We start from the raw sequence: 12,933 nt of genomic DNA on the forward strand, positions 1-12,933 counted from the left end.
CGACAGTAACATACGTTTTATTCCATTTACAAGATGGAAGTTTAACGAAAATTAGTTTGTGTAATTTTTATTACATTTTATTTAGAAGTAAAGTTATTTGAATAAATTAAATTATTTGTGATGTGGGGCTGAATTGTTGAACCGTTGATTTTAGTGGAAATATTTGTTTCAAAACAAAAATAATTCAGAAGTACAGGAAAAACTGTTTTAAAAGACATTTCCTCTTTCTTTTCTAACCTTGGTCCTGTGCTTAGTTGTTTTTAAACTTTCAATCAAAACAAAAGCACAGGAAACAAGTGTAAAATGTTTTGCTATCTATTTTTGTAAAACAACAACATGTTAAATAAAAAAATATAATTTTATAATTTTATAAAATCCTATTTTTTAATAATTTTGTAAATCTTACTTTATATTCTTATATAATCTTTAAAATACCAATATTAAAGGACATAAATACTATACATTTTATATCTGAGAGCATTCCTTATAAAAAAAATATAAATTTTGACTACTTGTACTTGTTGAAAGACGTACTTTAAAATTAATTTTACTCAAATATTTTTCCATCGTTGTGAAAGAATTCAAGCGGATTTATTTATGATTACATCATGCAGTGAAGTTACTGTGGACCTTTAATTCAGTGTTGTGGTATGCAGTCTCACATTTCTTCAGTAGCTTTTGTTAGTCACTGAATGCTGGATAATCCACAGGCCATCCAGGCAGTGCTCTTTGGATCAATATATGTGTCCATCAGTGTGCCCTGCTCTTTTAGGACACACAAAGGACAGTTCTCTAAACAACACTTTATTTATATGTGGCTTTCGAGAAAATGAACTGCCGCCTCTCCTTTTATTTTCTGTTTCCCTCTGTTTCTCTCTCTCTCTCGCTCGCTCTCTCATGCCCCTTGGGGACCATATATACACAAACTTAATTGCAATTGGAATTAGCAAGTGTTTTACCCCTTAGTGTTTAGTTACAGCTGTGCTTAACTTTTAGTACTTTTTGATTTACTCTAAATGCTCTTTGATTTTTTTATGTCTTTTGATGTTTTTGTAACTTTTGTAACTAAGATATTTTCATTCACTTTCGTCTTTAATTGTTTGAAAAAATATACATTTTTGTAAAAGCAAGAACTATAGGGAATCTGATTTATTTTGGAATATCAATGTGATGAATTTGATCTTAAATCCGTTGCTGGCCTGCACAATTTTTATCATCTTTTGTTATCGTGTTATAGCTCAGTGAGGAAGTGTTTCTCAAATGTGACCCTGTCTGTGAAAATCCAGTCTTTTTGTGTGTGATTTAGACCACTGTATTATACATAAAATCATTCTTAGAACATTCAGTGAAATTATAACCTTGATATCTTTAATATTGACTGAGTACAGCAATGTCAAATATTGAAAATAATCATCTGATATCAAACTACAAACCTCATACTTAAATTTGGTTTAAGGATCAATAATAATTAATTGGCAAATCAACTCGACACAATTCATGCAAGTATGTGTCGACACAAACAGATAAACATAAGAATTAAGCTTTAGTTAATCATCGATTGTGTAAGTAATTGACCGTCAGTCATCGGATGCGCGTGTCATCAGCTCGCGGCTCACGGTCCCAGTCAGCAGGGAGGCGCCAGATCCGGATGGCGCTTTCTTCAACTGATTTACTGACAGAAACCAGAGAGAGGGAGAGATTGAGAGAGAGAGATGACTGTTTTAACATGAAAATACGCCAGGAATCCCTTTTTATCACGCTTTGTGTATAAATAACTGATTGTTTAGGCCTATTAAGTGGTCTAATTTATGGTCGAGATAATAATTTGATCGAATAACGATGCGGTTTTTTTAACGGATTAAATTGCCACCTGACACGTAACGTTAACATGAGGAGACTTTTTCTCAGGATTTATTGGAGCTTTTGGATTATTTATAATATTCAAGGTAAGTACAAAGCCAGACTGTTTTGTTTTAATATAAATCTGTTTTAATATAACTCTTGAACGGAAGAATTATAAATTGTGTATCATTGTGTAAAAAGTAGACATACTTTGTTTTTAAAATTATGTCGCAGTTTCATTTTCTTATTTCCGTTTTTCATGTAGTTTTCATGTGTGTTAGTTTACGGAAAGATAAGTTTAATTTTTAAGATTTATGCTATCTAGTCTCAAAATTAGAAAAAATACGTAAATAATTTGTCATGTTTCATAAGTTCATTCGTTTATAAATGTATGAACTGCTTCTAAACAAACTTTAAGAAAACTATAATGCTTGTGTAGAGCACTAACTAGTTATCCACAACCCTCCAAGGATAAACTTATGGATAAACTAAATCCATCCATGCTGGATAGCCTATACATGTTTATGCACAAGTCAACTTTTTAACCATAGTTAGGTGTCTTTTATTGACTTTAAACAATAAGTCACTTATAACACCATGCGTAATGTCACAATAAACTGTTATTGCTTTTTACATACTTGCATCGCTCCCCCAAATTCTTTTACAGTGAAATGACATAGCAGGACTGCAGACCTTTGGTTTCCTCTTTCTCAGGAAACTGCCCCATCAGAGACAATAGGAACTTTTAATAGTAAAGCACATCTTTTGCCAAGAATGTAGCACTCAAATTCTCCATTGTACAGTTCACCCTGACTTAGCCCAATTCAAAACAGACTTTTTTGTTTCCAAACACAATTTAGCTTTCTACATTAAAGAACATTTAAATTAAACAGAACGCAAGGACTTGTTGTAAGACCCCATCAAGTGTGTTTATTTGTTTCAGAGAGACCCTCTCATGCACATGTGATTGGCATGTTTTGGGGTGAGAGCACAAAGAGACATTGTAACACATTGTGAGTTGGCCAATAATAGGAGAGGGCCATTGCTACACTTGATGCACAGGTGACGGATGTCCTGTTGCTGCATGACTTTGTTTGTGAGTGGTGGTCCTTTGTTCCTCTCACAGCGGGAAAAACAGCCCACCGCTCGACTCTATTTCCGTTTCGTACAGGAAATGTGTTTCCCTGACTTGTTGACAGGTCATTCAATGTACTGGGTCAGTGTACTGACTATCTTAAACAAAACTGTACTTGTTTATTGAAAGTTACTGTTGGTTGGCTATGCGTGTTTTTTTTTTGTTGCCGTTTTTATGATTTCACATATTTAGCTCTAACCTAACATTACATCCCTGTTCCATTGAAGCATCTTAAAGTCTTAACTTGAAGAACACTTTGGTAAGCTTCTGCTGTTTTTAAAGGAAAACACCACCGTTTTTCAATATTTCACTATGTTATACCTCAACTTAGACTATACATACCTATCTTTTTTCAATGCGTGCACTTTTAGTACAGTGATTCTTAAATGTGTTAGCATTTAGCCTAGCCCCATTCATTGCTATGGCTCCATACAAAAGTTTATTTTGTGCCATCATACTCGTGTAACTACTCATGGGTCAAGAGTCTTTAAATAGGGAAAATGTGGAAGCGTTTGGTGGCTTCTAAATTCATCCCTGTTTGGAGCCATAGGAATGAATGGGGCCAGGCCAAATGCCAAGACCCTCACGAGGCGCTGCACAAAGAGCAAAAATGCACGCACCGAAAAACGATAGGTATATTAATTTGTCTAAGTTGAGGTAAGAACATAGTAAAATATTAAAAAACTGTGGTGTTTTCCTTTAAATGTACTACGTATTGTATGATGACTTTTTTACCATCAAATTACAGTACCAACATGATTTTTACAGTAGTCCTCATTCTTCCCTTCAGGTTCCAGGCTCATTGAAAACAATCTCCCCCGTATTGTCCATCATCCTTCTGATGTGGTGGTCAGGGCGGGCAGCCCAGCCACGCTGTCCTGCAGGGCGGAGGGCAACCCTGAGCCCACCATCCAGTGGCTTAGAAATGGCCTGCCACTTGACACTGATAGGATGGATGGGGAGTCAAGGCCTATCGTTTTACCAGAAGGAAGTTTGTTTTTCGTCAGCGTGGTCTCCGGCCGGAAGAGTCAGTCTCATGAAGCCGTGTACGCCTGCGTCGCCCGGAACAACGTCGGAGTGGCGACCAGTAGAAATGCTTCTCTTCATATAGCAGGTTTGAATCATGACACAAGTTAAGCATGAAGTGAATAATAATGTAGTTGAATGGTTACCAGCGTCTATGCACAGTAGCTATTTGAGTTTGCCCATCGAGAGCTACTTAAATCCTCAAGGGGGATGAGGAAGCTCATTAAGATGGTCAGTGAGATTACTGGAGATCAGATGTCAAAGTTTGGCTTCTTCTGTGAAACAAACAGTAGACTAATTGAGCTTTGACAACGCGCTGTGTTTGTGGAACAAACAGAATCCTGAATGGGTCAGTTTACTTTGCATTCCACAGGACCTAATTGAGACATGTCCAGCAATTGTTGCACACAATGAATTTGGGTTTGTTTGCTATGATTCACTGCTAGATAGTTTGGAACACAAAGACGAGCTCATCAGTCAAGCTGGCAATGGGCTTTATTTTCTAAGAATTGAGGAAGTAGTTTGGGGAAAAAGATTGGAAGAGATCAAAACTTTTTGCATTGTGCCTAATTCTTTTTTCATTTATATTAGGCTGCTGAAACGTTGAAAGAAAACACAAGTGTACAAGTAGCCATTATGGGTTTTATGGGAGAAAAGTGGCTTATACCAGAGGTGTAAAGTAGTGAATTATTTTACTGTACTCAAGTAATTTTTTACTTTATACTTTTATACTTTTTTCTTTGGCAAAACTTTTACATTTCATAAATACAAGTATTACATAAATACTAAGTATTAGTTACCTTCAATACTTAGTACATTAGAATACTCATGTAAAACTTTTGCTTGAGTAAAAGTAAGAAAGCACTAGATTTTAACTGTGATTAAATATTAAATGAAATTTAATATAAAATGTAGTGGAATAAAAAGTATGATATTAAGAATGTAGTAAAGAAAAAGACACAGAAAGTAAAGTACAGATACTTTAAAAATATACTTGAACAAAGTAAAAATACTTTACTATTTTACACCTATTATCAGAATATTAGACTAATGTCCACACTGTAAAAAAAACTTTGCTGCCTTAAAATTCTTTGTTAAATCAACTTTACAAGTTTACAAGATTTACAAGATTTACAAGTCATGTCAGCAGAAATTAGTTGTCACAACGTATAAAATATAGTTGAGAAAAGTCAACTTAAATGTATAAGTTATAACAACTCACCTGTAGTTATAACAACTCATCTCTAGTCAAGATAAATAATAGTAAGTTGAAATTACTTGTAAATCCAAGATTCAACAAAAAATTTTAAGCCAGCAAAGTCTTTTTTACAGTGCACCTGATCCTGTGCATGATTTCCAGCTCTTAGGGAGGAGTTTCGCATCCAGCCCAGTGATGTTGAGGTGGAGGTTGGTGAGGTAGCTGTGATGAACTGCAGCCCACCTGTAGGACATCCTGAACCTAACATCACCTGGAGGAAAGACGGGATTCTCATCAACAGCACCAATGAACATTACACTGTAAGTGTCAAACATTGTGTTTAAGAATTTGTAATTTAGACTAAAACAAAAAGATTGATCAAATTCTTTAAATGTTAACCAAAGAATCTATTTTGAATTTGCTTTTCAGTCTTTGGGTTAAATTTGTCTTTAAAAGTTGAAGTGTGTCATATATATTTCACACTTCCTAAAAAAACTTTTTTGTTTCCCAAAATGTTCTTTGTAGAGGAAAAGGGGTCTTTAGACTATTGATCGGCAAGAAAAAAAGAGACATTGAAACTTTTGTAACACCTTTATTTTTAACGGTTTAAGAGTAACTTTTATTTACACATTAGGGAAACACTTTTCATCCAGAGTTCAGACCAGCTCAAACAAAGTAACACTGACGTAACTTTAAGCATCAAGTTGATCTGTTTATTCCAACAATGGAAAATGGTAGAAGTGTCCTTTTTAAAGTTCTGTATGGATGTACTGTATTAAAAAAATTCTACAAAATCTACAAATGGCTTACTACATTTGCATTTATGCATTTGGCAAACACTTTAATCCAAATCGACTTACATTGCATTTAAGATATACATTTTATTAGCATGTTTATTCCCTGGATTGGATCCCATGACCTTTGCGCTGGTCAGGCAATGCTCTACCAGATGAGCTAATAGAGTAGATGTATATCCTTTTCATAAGAACTCTTTCCTGAATGCATCTATAGAGGGCAGTACAACACAGAAAGAGAATCGTATCCACAGACTAATGCCTCATGAGTCCAAACAGTGTTTTTGTGCTTGTATGATGATTTGCTGTTTATCTCTCTCTCTCTCTTTGTGTTGTGTAGGAATTGAATGGTAAACTGATCATTGCTCCAGCACAGAAGAATGACTCTGGTGTTTATAGCTGTATCGCCTCAAATACAGTTGGTGTGAGAGAGAGCAGGGCGGCCCGGCTGTCTGTTTTAGGTGAGATTTGTTACTCTGCTTAGACATATCAAGCTAATGTATATCAACTTTTAAAACAATCTGTCTGAATAAATAGTTTTTTTACGAAGTGCCTTCGTAAAACTACCTTGTAGACCTGTGTAAAACTAACAATTTTATTATAATAAGAATTATTATTATAAGAATTTATTATAAATATCAATTATTTTAACGCTGTAGTCCACTTCTTGTAAAACCCAGCTTAAGTCACATTTAGTGATTTACTGCTTTTTAGATAAAGTCCTCCTACGTAATGTAAAGAGCATTCAGTACAAATATAACCTTGACATCTTTAATATTGACTGAGTAAGGTCATGTCAAAGATTGAAATCAACGACTGAAATCAAACTTTGATGCTCCTAATCTCAAAATGAGATCAATTGCTCTTAATAAATCAACCACTAAGGAGGAAAACTTACAAATGTGACCTTCTTCCTCAGCCAAGCCGGTGTTATTGCAAAAACCAGAGGACGTGTCAGTGCAGCTCGGGGAGTCGGCACAGTTTTTCTGTGAGGCTTATGGAGACCCCATGCCCTCTGTGGAATGGAGACGAGAGCAAGGACCTTTACCCAATGGCAGGTCAGATGAATACAGAGTCCATTGTGGAGTCTTGTTTACTTTATTATTGCTCATCTTTACTTTAGGATTTGGAGCATGTTAAGACTACATTATTTCATATTGAGATACATACGCATGCGAAAAGCTCTGTTATGCATTCCTCCTTTAATATTGGTTATTAAATGCTGAAAAATAATATAATAATAAAAAAAATATGATCTAAAACATTTTTTAACCCATGGTTGCATAAAATATTGACTAGAAACTTAGAAAATGGGTTAAAACCCAACATTTTTTTTTAGAGTGAAGTCATTTCTAATATGTGACAAAACCAGTCATAGCCTATAGGTAATTTTTTTATTGAAATTTATACATCACACAAAAGCTGATAATAAGTTATCCATTGATGTATGGTTTGTTAGGTTAGGACAACATTTGGATACAAGATACAACTTTTGTAAATCTAAATCTAAATATTGAGAAAATCATCTTTAAAGTTGTCCAAATGAAGTCCTTAACAACACATATTACTAATCATAAATATATATATATATATATATATATATATATATATATATATATATATATATATATATATATATATATATATATATATATATATTAGGGCTGCACGATTTGGGTAATTTTTCCCATTGCGGTTATTGGTGCTAATATTGCGATGTGCGATTGTGATTATACTAAATGGTATCATGAGTCAACTTGATGGGTTTTAAGGAAAATCCACACACAGTTTAGCTAAAATGTGTATTTGTAAAACTAGAAATGTTTTCGTATTGCCACGTGATGTAGAAACTGCTCAGTGTCAGTAATCCTAAATCCAAAATACCGCCATACAACAGACATAGTTTTTTTTTAGCTACCAGATCACTGTCAACCTCATCTTCACTCTGGTACAAGTGACGACGCACACCACACACGTGCATGCCACACGTGCACTGCCTTTTTTGTTCGTTTTTTTTTCTTTTTTAAACAGCAAGGAAAATCATCAAACTGTTATCAGAAAGTTTGTGTTAAGTCCACACATTTATTTATTTAATATAATTGCAACATTTTGCTGTCATATAATTGCACAGGCTGACATTGCGATTGCGATTGCGATGCGATTAATTGTGCAGCACTAATGTATGGTAGGAAATGTACACAATATCTTAATGGAACATGATCTTTACTTAATATCCAAATTATTTTGACCCACACAATGTATTATTGGCTATTGCTATACCCATGCGACTTAAAACTGGTTTTGTGGTCCTGTGTCACATATAGTATCATGTATTTAGAGCCTGTTACATTTTCCTAAAAATATTGGAATTAATGATTTTCATCACGTTTGGTTCCATTAATGTTTTAAAATTACTTAACATAATTCCATTAACATAAAAGTTAAATGAAAATGAAACCAGAATCATCAATTTCTCATTATTCCCATCTCTAATTATTTCATTGTAATATTCGCCAGATATTTAATCAACCCAGACCACAGTCTTCAAATTCACTATGTGACGGCACAGGATATGGGAAGATACACCTGCAGTGCAAAAAATAAGCTTGGGATGTCTGTGGCCAGTGCACAACTATTCGTAGAGGGTAAGAAAGTGTGTTCATTAACAGTCAATCACTTCATTCCTATAATGAATATTTTACGATTGACACTGTTCTTTAAACATCTCCCCCACTTGATAGCTTGGCATTTGTATTCCACTCACGCATTTGAAGTCATTGATGTCTAACCAGTATATATTACAGATGTGGGCAGCACTAGACTGAGAGATCTACACAGGGAGCTGTCTGCCTTACGTGTCAGTCTGGATAATGTCACAGTTCTGAGTACGGCTTCAAATATGTCTCAAGTCATGTGGAGGGTAATGCAGTTCATTTTTTGACTATCATGCACTATTGTTTTTTTTATTTTTACCTTTATATAGTAAATATAATTGCTCAGAATTTTAGTAAGCTGTCTAACTAGACAACATTTGAAGACAACATTTAAAGAGTTCAGTTGCAAAATGTGCGTCTGTCATTTTTCTTGCTCTTATGTTTATATCAGGCTCTTATGCAGTGGAGGCGCATCCGAGAGGCGCAAATTCAAAATATGTGTTCTAAATGTCATGTGATCCTCGTGCATCACTTGTTTTGTCAAAATAAGAGCCTGCTGCACACGCGTCAAAATCGTTTATGATAAAAGAGACGCTCACGTTCACAAAATACACGCAAGACATTCCCTTAACAGTAAACTCTGATTACGTATGAGATTATGCAAGTATCTGGCAAACGCGACCGTCTCTTTTATCATAAACCCTTTAGACGCGTCTGCAGCAGGCACTTATTTTGACAAGACACGAGATGCACATAGCATCACTCGACATATGCGCAGAACACATATTTTAAAATTAAAAACCACACACATGACGGGCTACATACATGTTGTGACGAACTTCGCATCGAGCATCCTCGAAAAAAGAAGTCACCGGCAGCCACTGCTCTTATGTTCAGTATTTTCACACTAATGGCAATGAAAGGCTATTAGTTAGTAATTGAAATGTCTCTTCATTTCATTCATTTTTGAGGGAGGTGGCATTTAGTGGCATTTGCATCTGAGCTCCTCCTATGTGGGTGATTCTCACGAAAACTTGGTTTTAAAAATTTCAAGCATGAAAATGTAAAAATTGCTTAAATTTACTTTTTTTCCCACCAGACATTGAAAAACAAAGTCTGGAGTAAATGGGAACATTAATTTAAAAACTTTTACAGGGCTCGAAATTGCGACCATTTTGGTCGCATATGCGACCGAAATTTTATCTCTGCGACCTTAAAATATATTTGGGAGCATTTGTGCGACTGCACATTTTGTTGTGACACGAGGTGATTGTGATCCTCCTGCGTGCTGGCGCTGTCCCAGGTTCAGTGTGCTCTCCAACGATACATAACCAATCAAATTTCACCATAAAGTTCTTGCGTTTAATGAAGACCGCAAATTGGCTAATATGAGCGTCAGTCATTCCTTGTTGCCGTGAAGCGCGGAAATGTGAAAAGACGAACGCGTCGCGAGCATGACGAGAGCGAGCCGATTACAGCCAAGGTTATTACTGTATTTTTTGACGACGATCCGGATTCAAATGTAACTTCACCACCGGAAAATACGAGTTGACGTTAAACCTTTCAGAGAGAGTGGCTTAAAGATTTCGAGTGTCTCCGCTATGAAAATGTAACTTACTGTGTTTACTGTAAATCCTGTAAAACGGCGTTAATGGCGGAATCAAAACGTTTTAAGCGCCAGACGTACCTTGTATAAACATGGCGAAAGTGCCAAAAATACAAGACGTGTCATGACAAATGTGTTTATTATTGATGGAGACACCGAGCTGTCTGTCAAAGTGTGTTTGATGGTGTATGTGCGCATGCGCGGGTGAATGGACATTCGACAAACATCCTTGTGGTCCATGTTGCTGTGGAATACGACAATGCTGATGGTATGTTTTTGTTGTATTTTTTAAAACATTGCCTATTTAGTAGTAAAAGCATCCTGGTAATGCAGTTATCAATACCAATATATGTATTAGCCTTCTATATTAGGGTCACTTTTGTAATGTCACAATTAATCAGTGTTTTACCTGTTTGCTAGATTTTCTATGTAATCTTAATCATGTTACCTGTAATTGTTAAATTATTATTGCTGCTATACTATTTCAACAGCATTTGGGTATTAATTTAGGAATTTATGCAGCAAAAAATAAAAAAAAATAAAATAGAAGACCAACTTTTAAATGCTGGCCATAGGATGTGTAAAGCCCGGTGGTGGTGTTTTATTTTTTAATAAAATAAATCTATTAACATTTACATGTGGTGCTTTTTAATTTTTGGATGGATGCGCCTACATTTTTGCTGGTGCTCCTAACTCTTTAAAGTTGGGAGCACCAGTGCTACCAAATAAAAAAGTTAATTTTGAGCCATGTTTTACTTATCATTTAACACTTTTTGTAACATAATTAAAAAATTAGTCCTAAAAAATCTCATTACCGCAACAGTCAGAAAACATCAACACTGACATATTTTCAAAATGACATGACAAACCTGAAAGAACATAATTTGGAGATTCTGCACATGCATTTAAAATCAAAGTATTATGCTTCTATTAATTAAATTAACATTTAATAAGCATCTGTTGCGGTAATGATAATCAAAATGTCGTGTAAGCATTCTGACAAGACAATATTTCAAATTAATTGTAAAAAAATGATCTTATCTGGTAGCCATCTTGAAGTAACTGGTCCATGTGCTTGGTCACTCAAAATCAAACTTTATTAAAATTCTGTATGTGTGCTTGAACTGTTCTCAAAAAGTGTTGCGGAGGATGAGAACATCAGGCATGGACACATCATTTTCCTAATTTTTCTTCATTATTAGTATACATGAATATTCAGTAAATATTTTTTCTGTCATCTAAAGTAGTCTAGCAAAACATCCATATATTTTTTTTCTTAATATATTTGTGTTAATTTGATTAAATTACAACATAACGCATGTTCAAACACAGCCGGACACATTGCGGTAATGAGAATTTCAGCAGAAAATGAGATAAAATTTCCAATTATAAATTCTTATGTTAAAATCACACATTGTGCACGGTAGAACACAATCTTGTGTTAATTCTGATGCTTTTTAATGTTACTATATTACACATTTTAAAGCTAAAATCATTAGTGCCGTGGTGTTTCAATGGTTTCGTGAGAATCACCCATGTATTCCAGACAGTAATTTATACTTCGTACTATGATGCTTTATTTTTTATTTTAAAGCAGCACAGCATATTTCCACACTGAATAAAGCAATCTCAATGAGCTTAGTAAATTTATCTTCGCAGACAGGGTCAAGAAAAGCAAGTATTTAAAAAATATTTATTACCAGAAATATTCAATTCAATTTTCAATTCGGTTTTATTTGTGTAGCGCTTTTCACAGGTGTTAGTTGTTGCAAAGCAGCTTTGCATGGGAAGATGTAGAGGAGAACACAGAAAATCAATAGATAATATAAGAAGTAGAGAAAGCGGTTAAACCGTACAAGCGAGCATATTAATAAAGTAACGTATACTGTAAAGTGCTAAGTTAAGCCAAAGTTGGCTGACTCTCCCTGGGATTAAAAACCCTCTAGGAAAAAAAACCCAATGGGAAAAAGTCCTAGAAGGACAAAAACCCTTGGGAGGAATTAATATATATTTATATATATATATATATAGAAACGGTAGGGATAGGAGGCGGGTAAGCGAATTAAACTGGTTTAGCCGGTGGTCGTTGGTCGGGCATCGGCTGGTCATCACGTTGAAGGACAGCCAGTGGATCAGTGATGCAATGATCTTCAATCTAATCTATTAAAGGCAAATTCTTTCAATATTTAATGATATAGGAGTTTTGTGATAATAATTAGAGTTATCTCTGTAATGTCATGTGAGTGTTTCAAATCACTCACTTTTGTGACAAGTTTTATTTCAGTTAAAATATGCATCATCGTCTTTTTAAGCTCACTAAGTTTTGGAATAGAGCTGTGTTTATATAGACATCTGTGAAATGCTACTGCACAACCATCTGCTCTTCTGTACGGGACCTGATGGGAATGCTCTCCTGTGGTTTTCTGTTTTCTGTTTACAGCTGCAGACCTCTGTTTCACAGCCTCACTATCTTGAAGGCTTTGAGATTCTCTATCGATCTCTTCTGCCTGCTAGTTCAGACTGGACAGCTCAAAGGGTTCCTCAGCCCGCCCTTCACACTCATGTGGGACCTCTGAAGAGAGGCTATAAGTACGAGTTTAAAGTCAGACCCTACGGCAGCAATCTGTACGGCAGGGAGAGCAATACCAGACACTTACGAGTGCCAGAAACGGGTGAGT

The 12,933-nt window shown here is 35.1% G+C and overlaps 1 protein-coding gene across 4 annotated transcripts in view; it reads left to right on the top strand.

Annotated features, from left to right (window-relative positions):
- Nucleotides 1-12,933, top strand: part of robo4 (roundabout, axon guidance receptor, homolog 4 (Drosophila)) — a 28,060-nt gene that overhangs the window by 728 nt on the left and 14,399 nt on the right. For 3 of the 4 annotated variants that reach the window (XM_055208246.2, XM_055208244.2, XM_055208243.2), the window contains exons 2-8: nucleotides 3,768-4,091; nucleotides 5,364-5,521; nucleotides 6,336-6,456; nucleotides 6,915-7,053; nucleotides 8,513-8,640; nucleotides 8,800-8,915; nucleotides 12,696-12,927. In XM_055208246.2, the coding sequence (XP_055064221.2) occupies nucleotides 3,768-4,091; nucleotides 5,364-5,521; nucleotides 6,336-6,456; nucleotides 6,915-7,053; nucleotides 8,513-8,640; nucleotides 8,800-8,915; nucleotides 12,696-12,927 (1,218 nt within the window). Of the gene's footprint in view, nucleotides 1-1,637; nucleotides 1,947-3,767; nucleotides 4,092-5,363; nucleotides 5,522-6,335; nucleotides 6,457-6,914; nucleotides 7,054-8,512; nucleotides 8,641-8,799; nucleotides 8,916-12,695; nucleotides 12,928-12,933 lie in introns of those variants that run through there. The other variant, XM_055208247.2, reaches the window with a different exon arrangement.

This window comes from Misgurnus anguillicaudatus, chromosome 12, assembly GCF_027580225.2.
Source record: "Misgurnus anguillicaudatus chromosome 12, ASM2758022v2, whole genome shotgun sequence".
Taxonomy (NCBI): domain Eukaryota; kingdom Metazoa; phylum Chordata; class Actinopteri; order Cypriniformes; family Cobitidae; genus Misgurnus; species Misgurnus anguillicaudatus.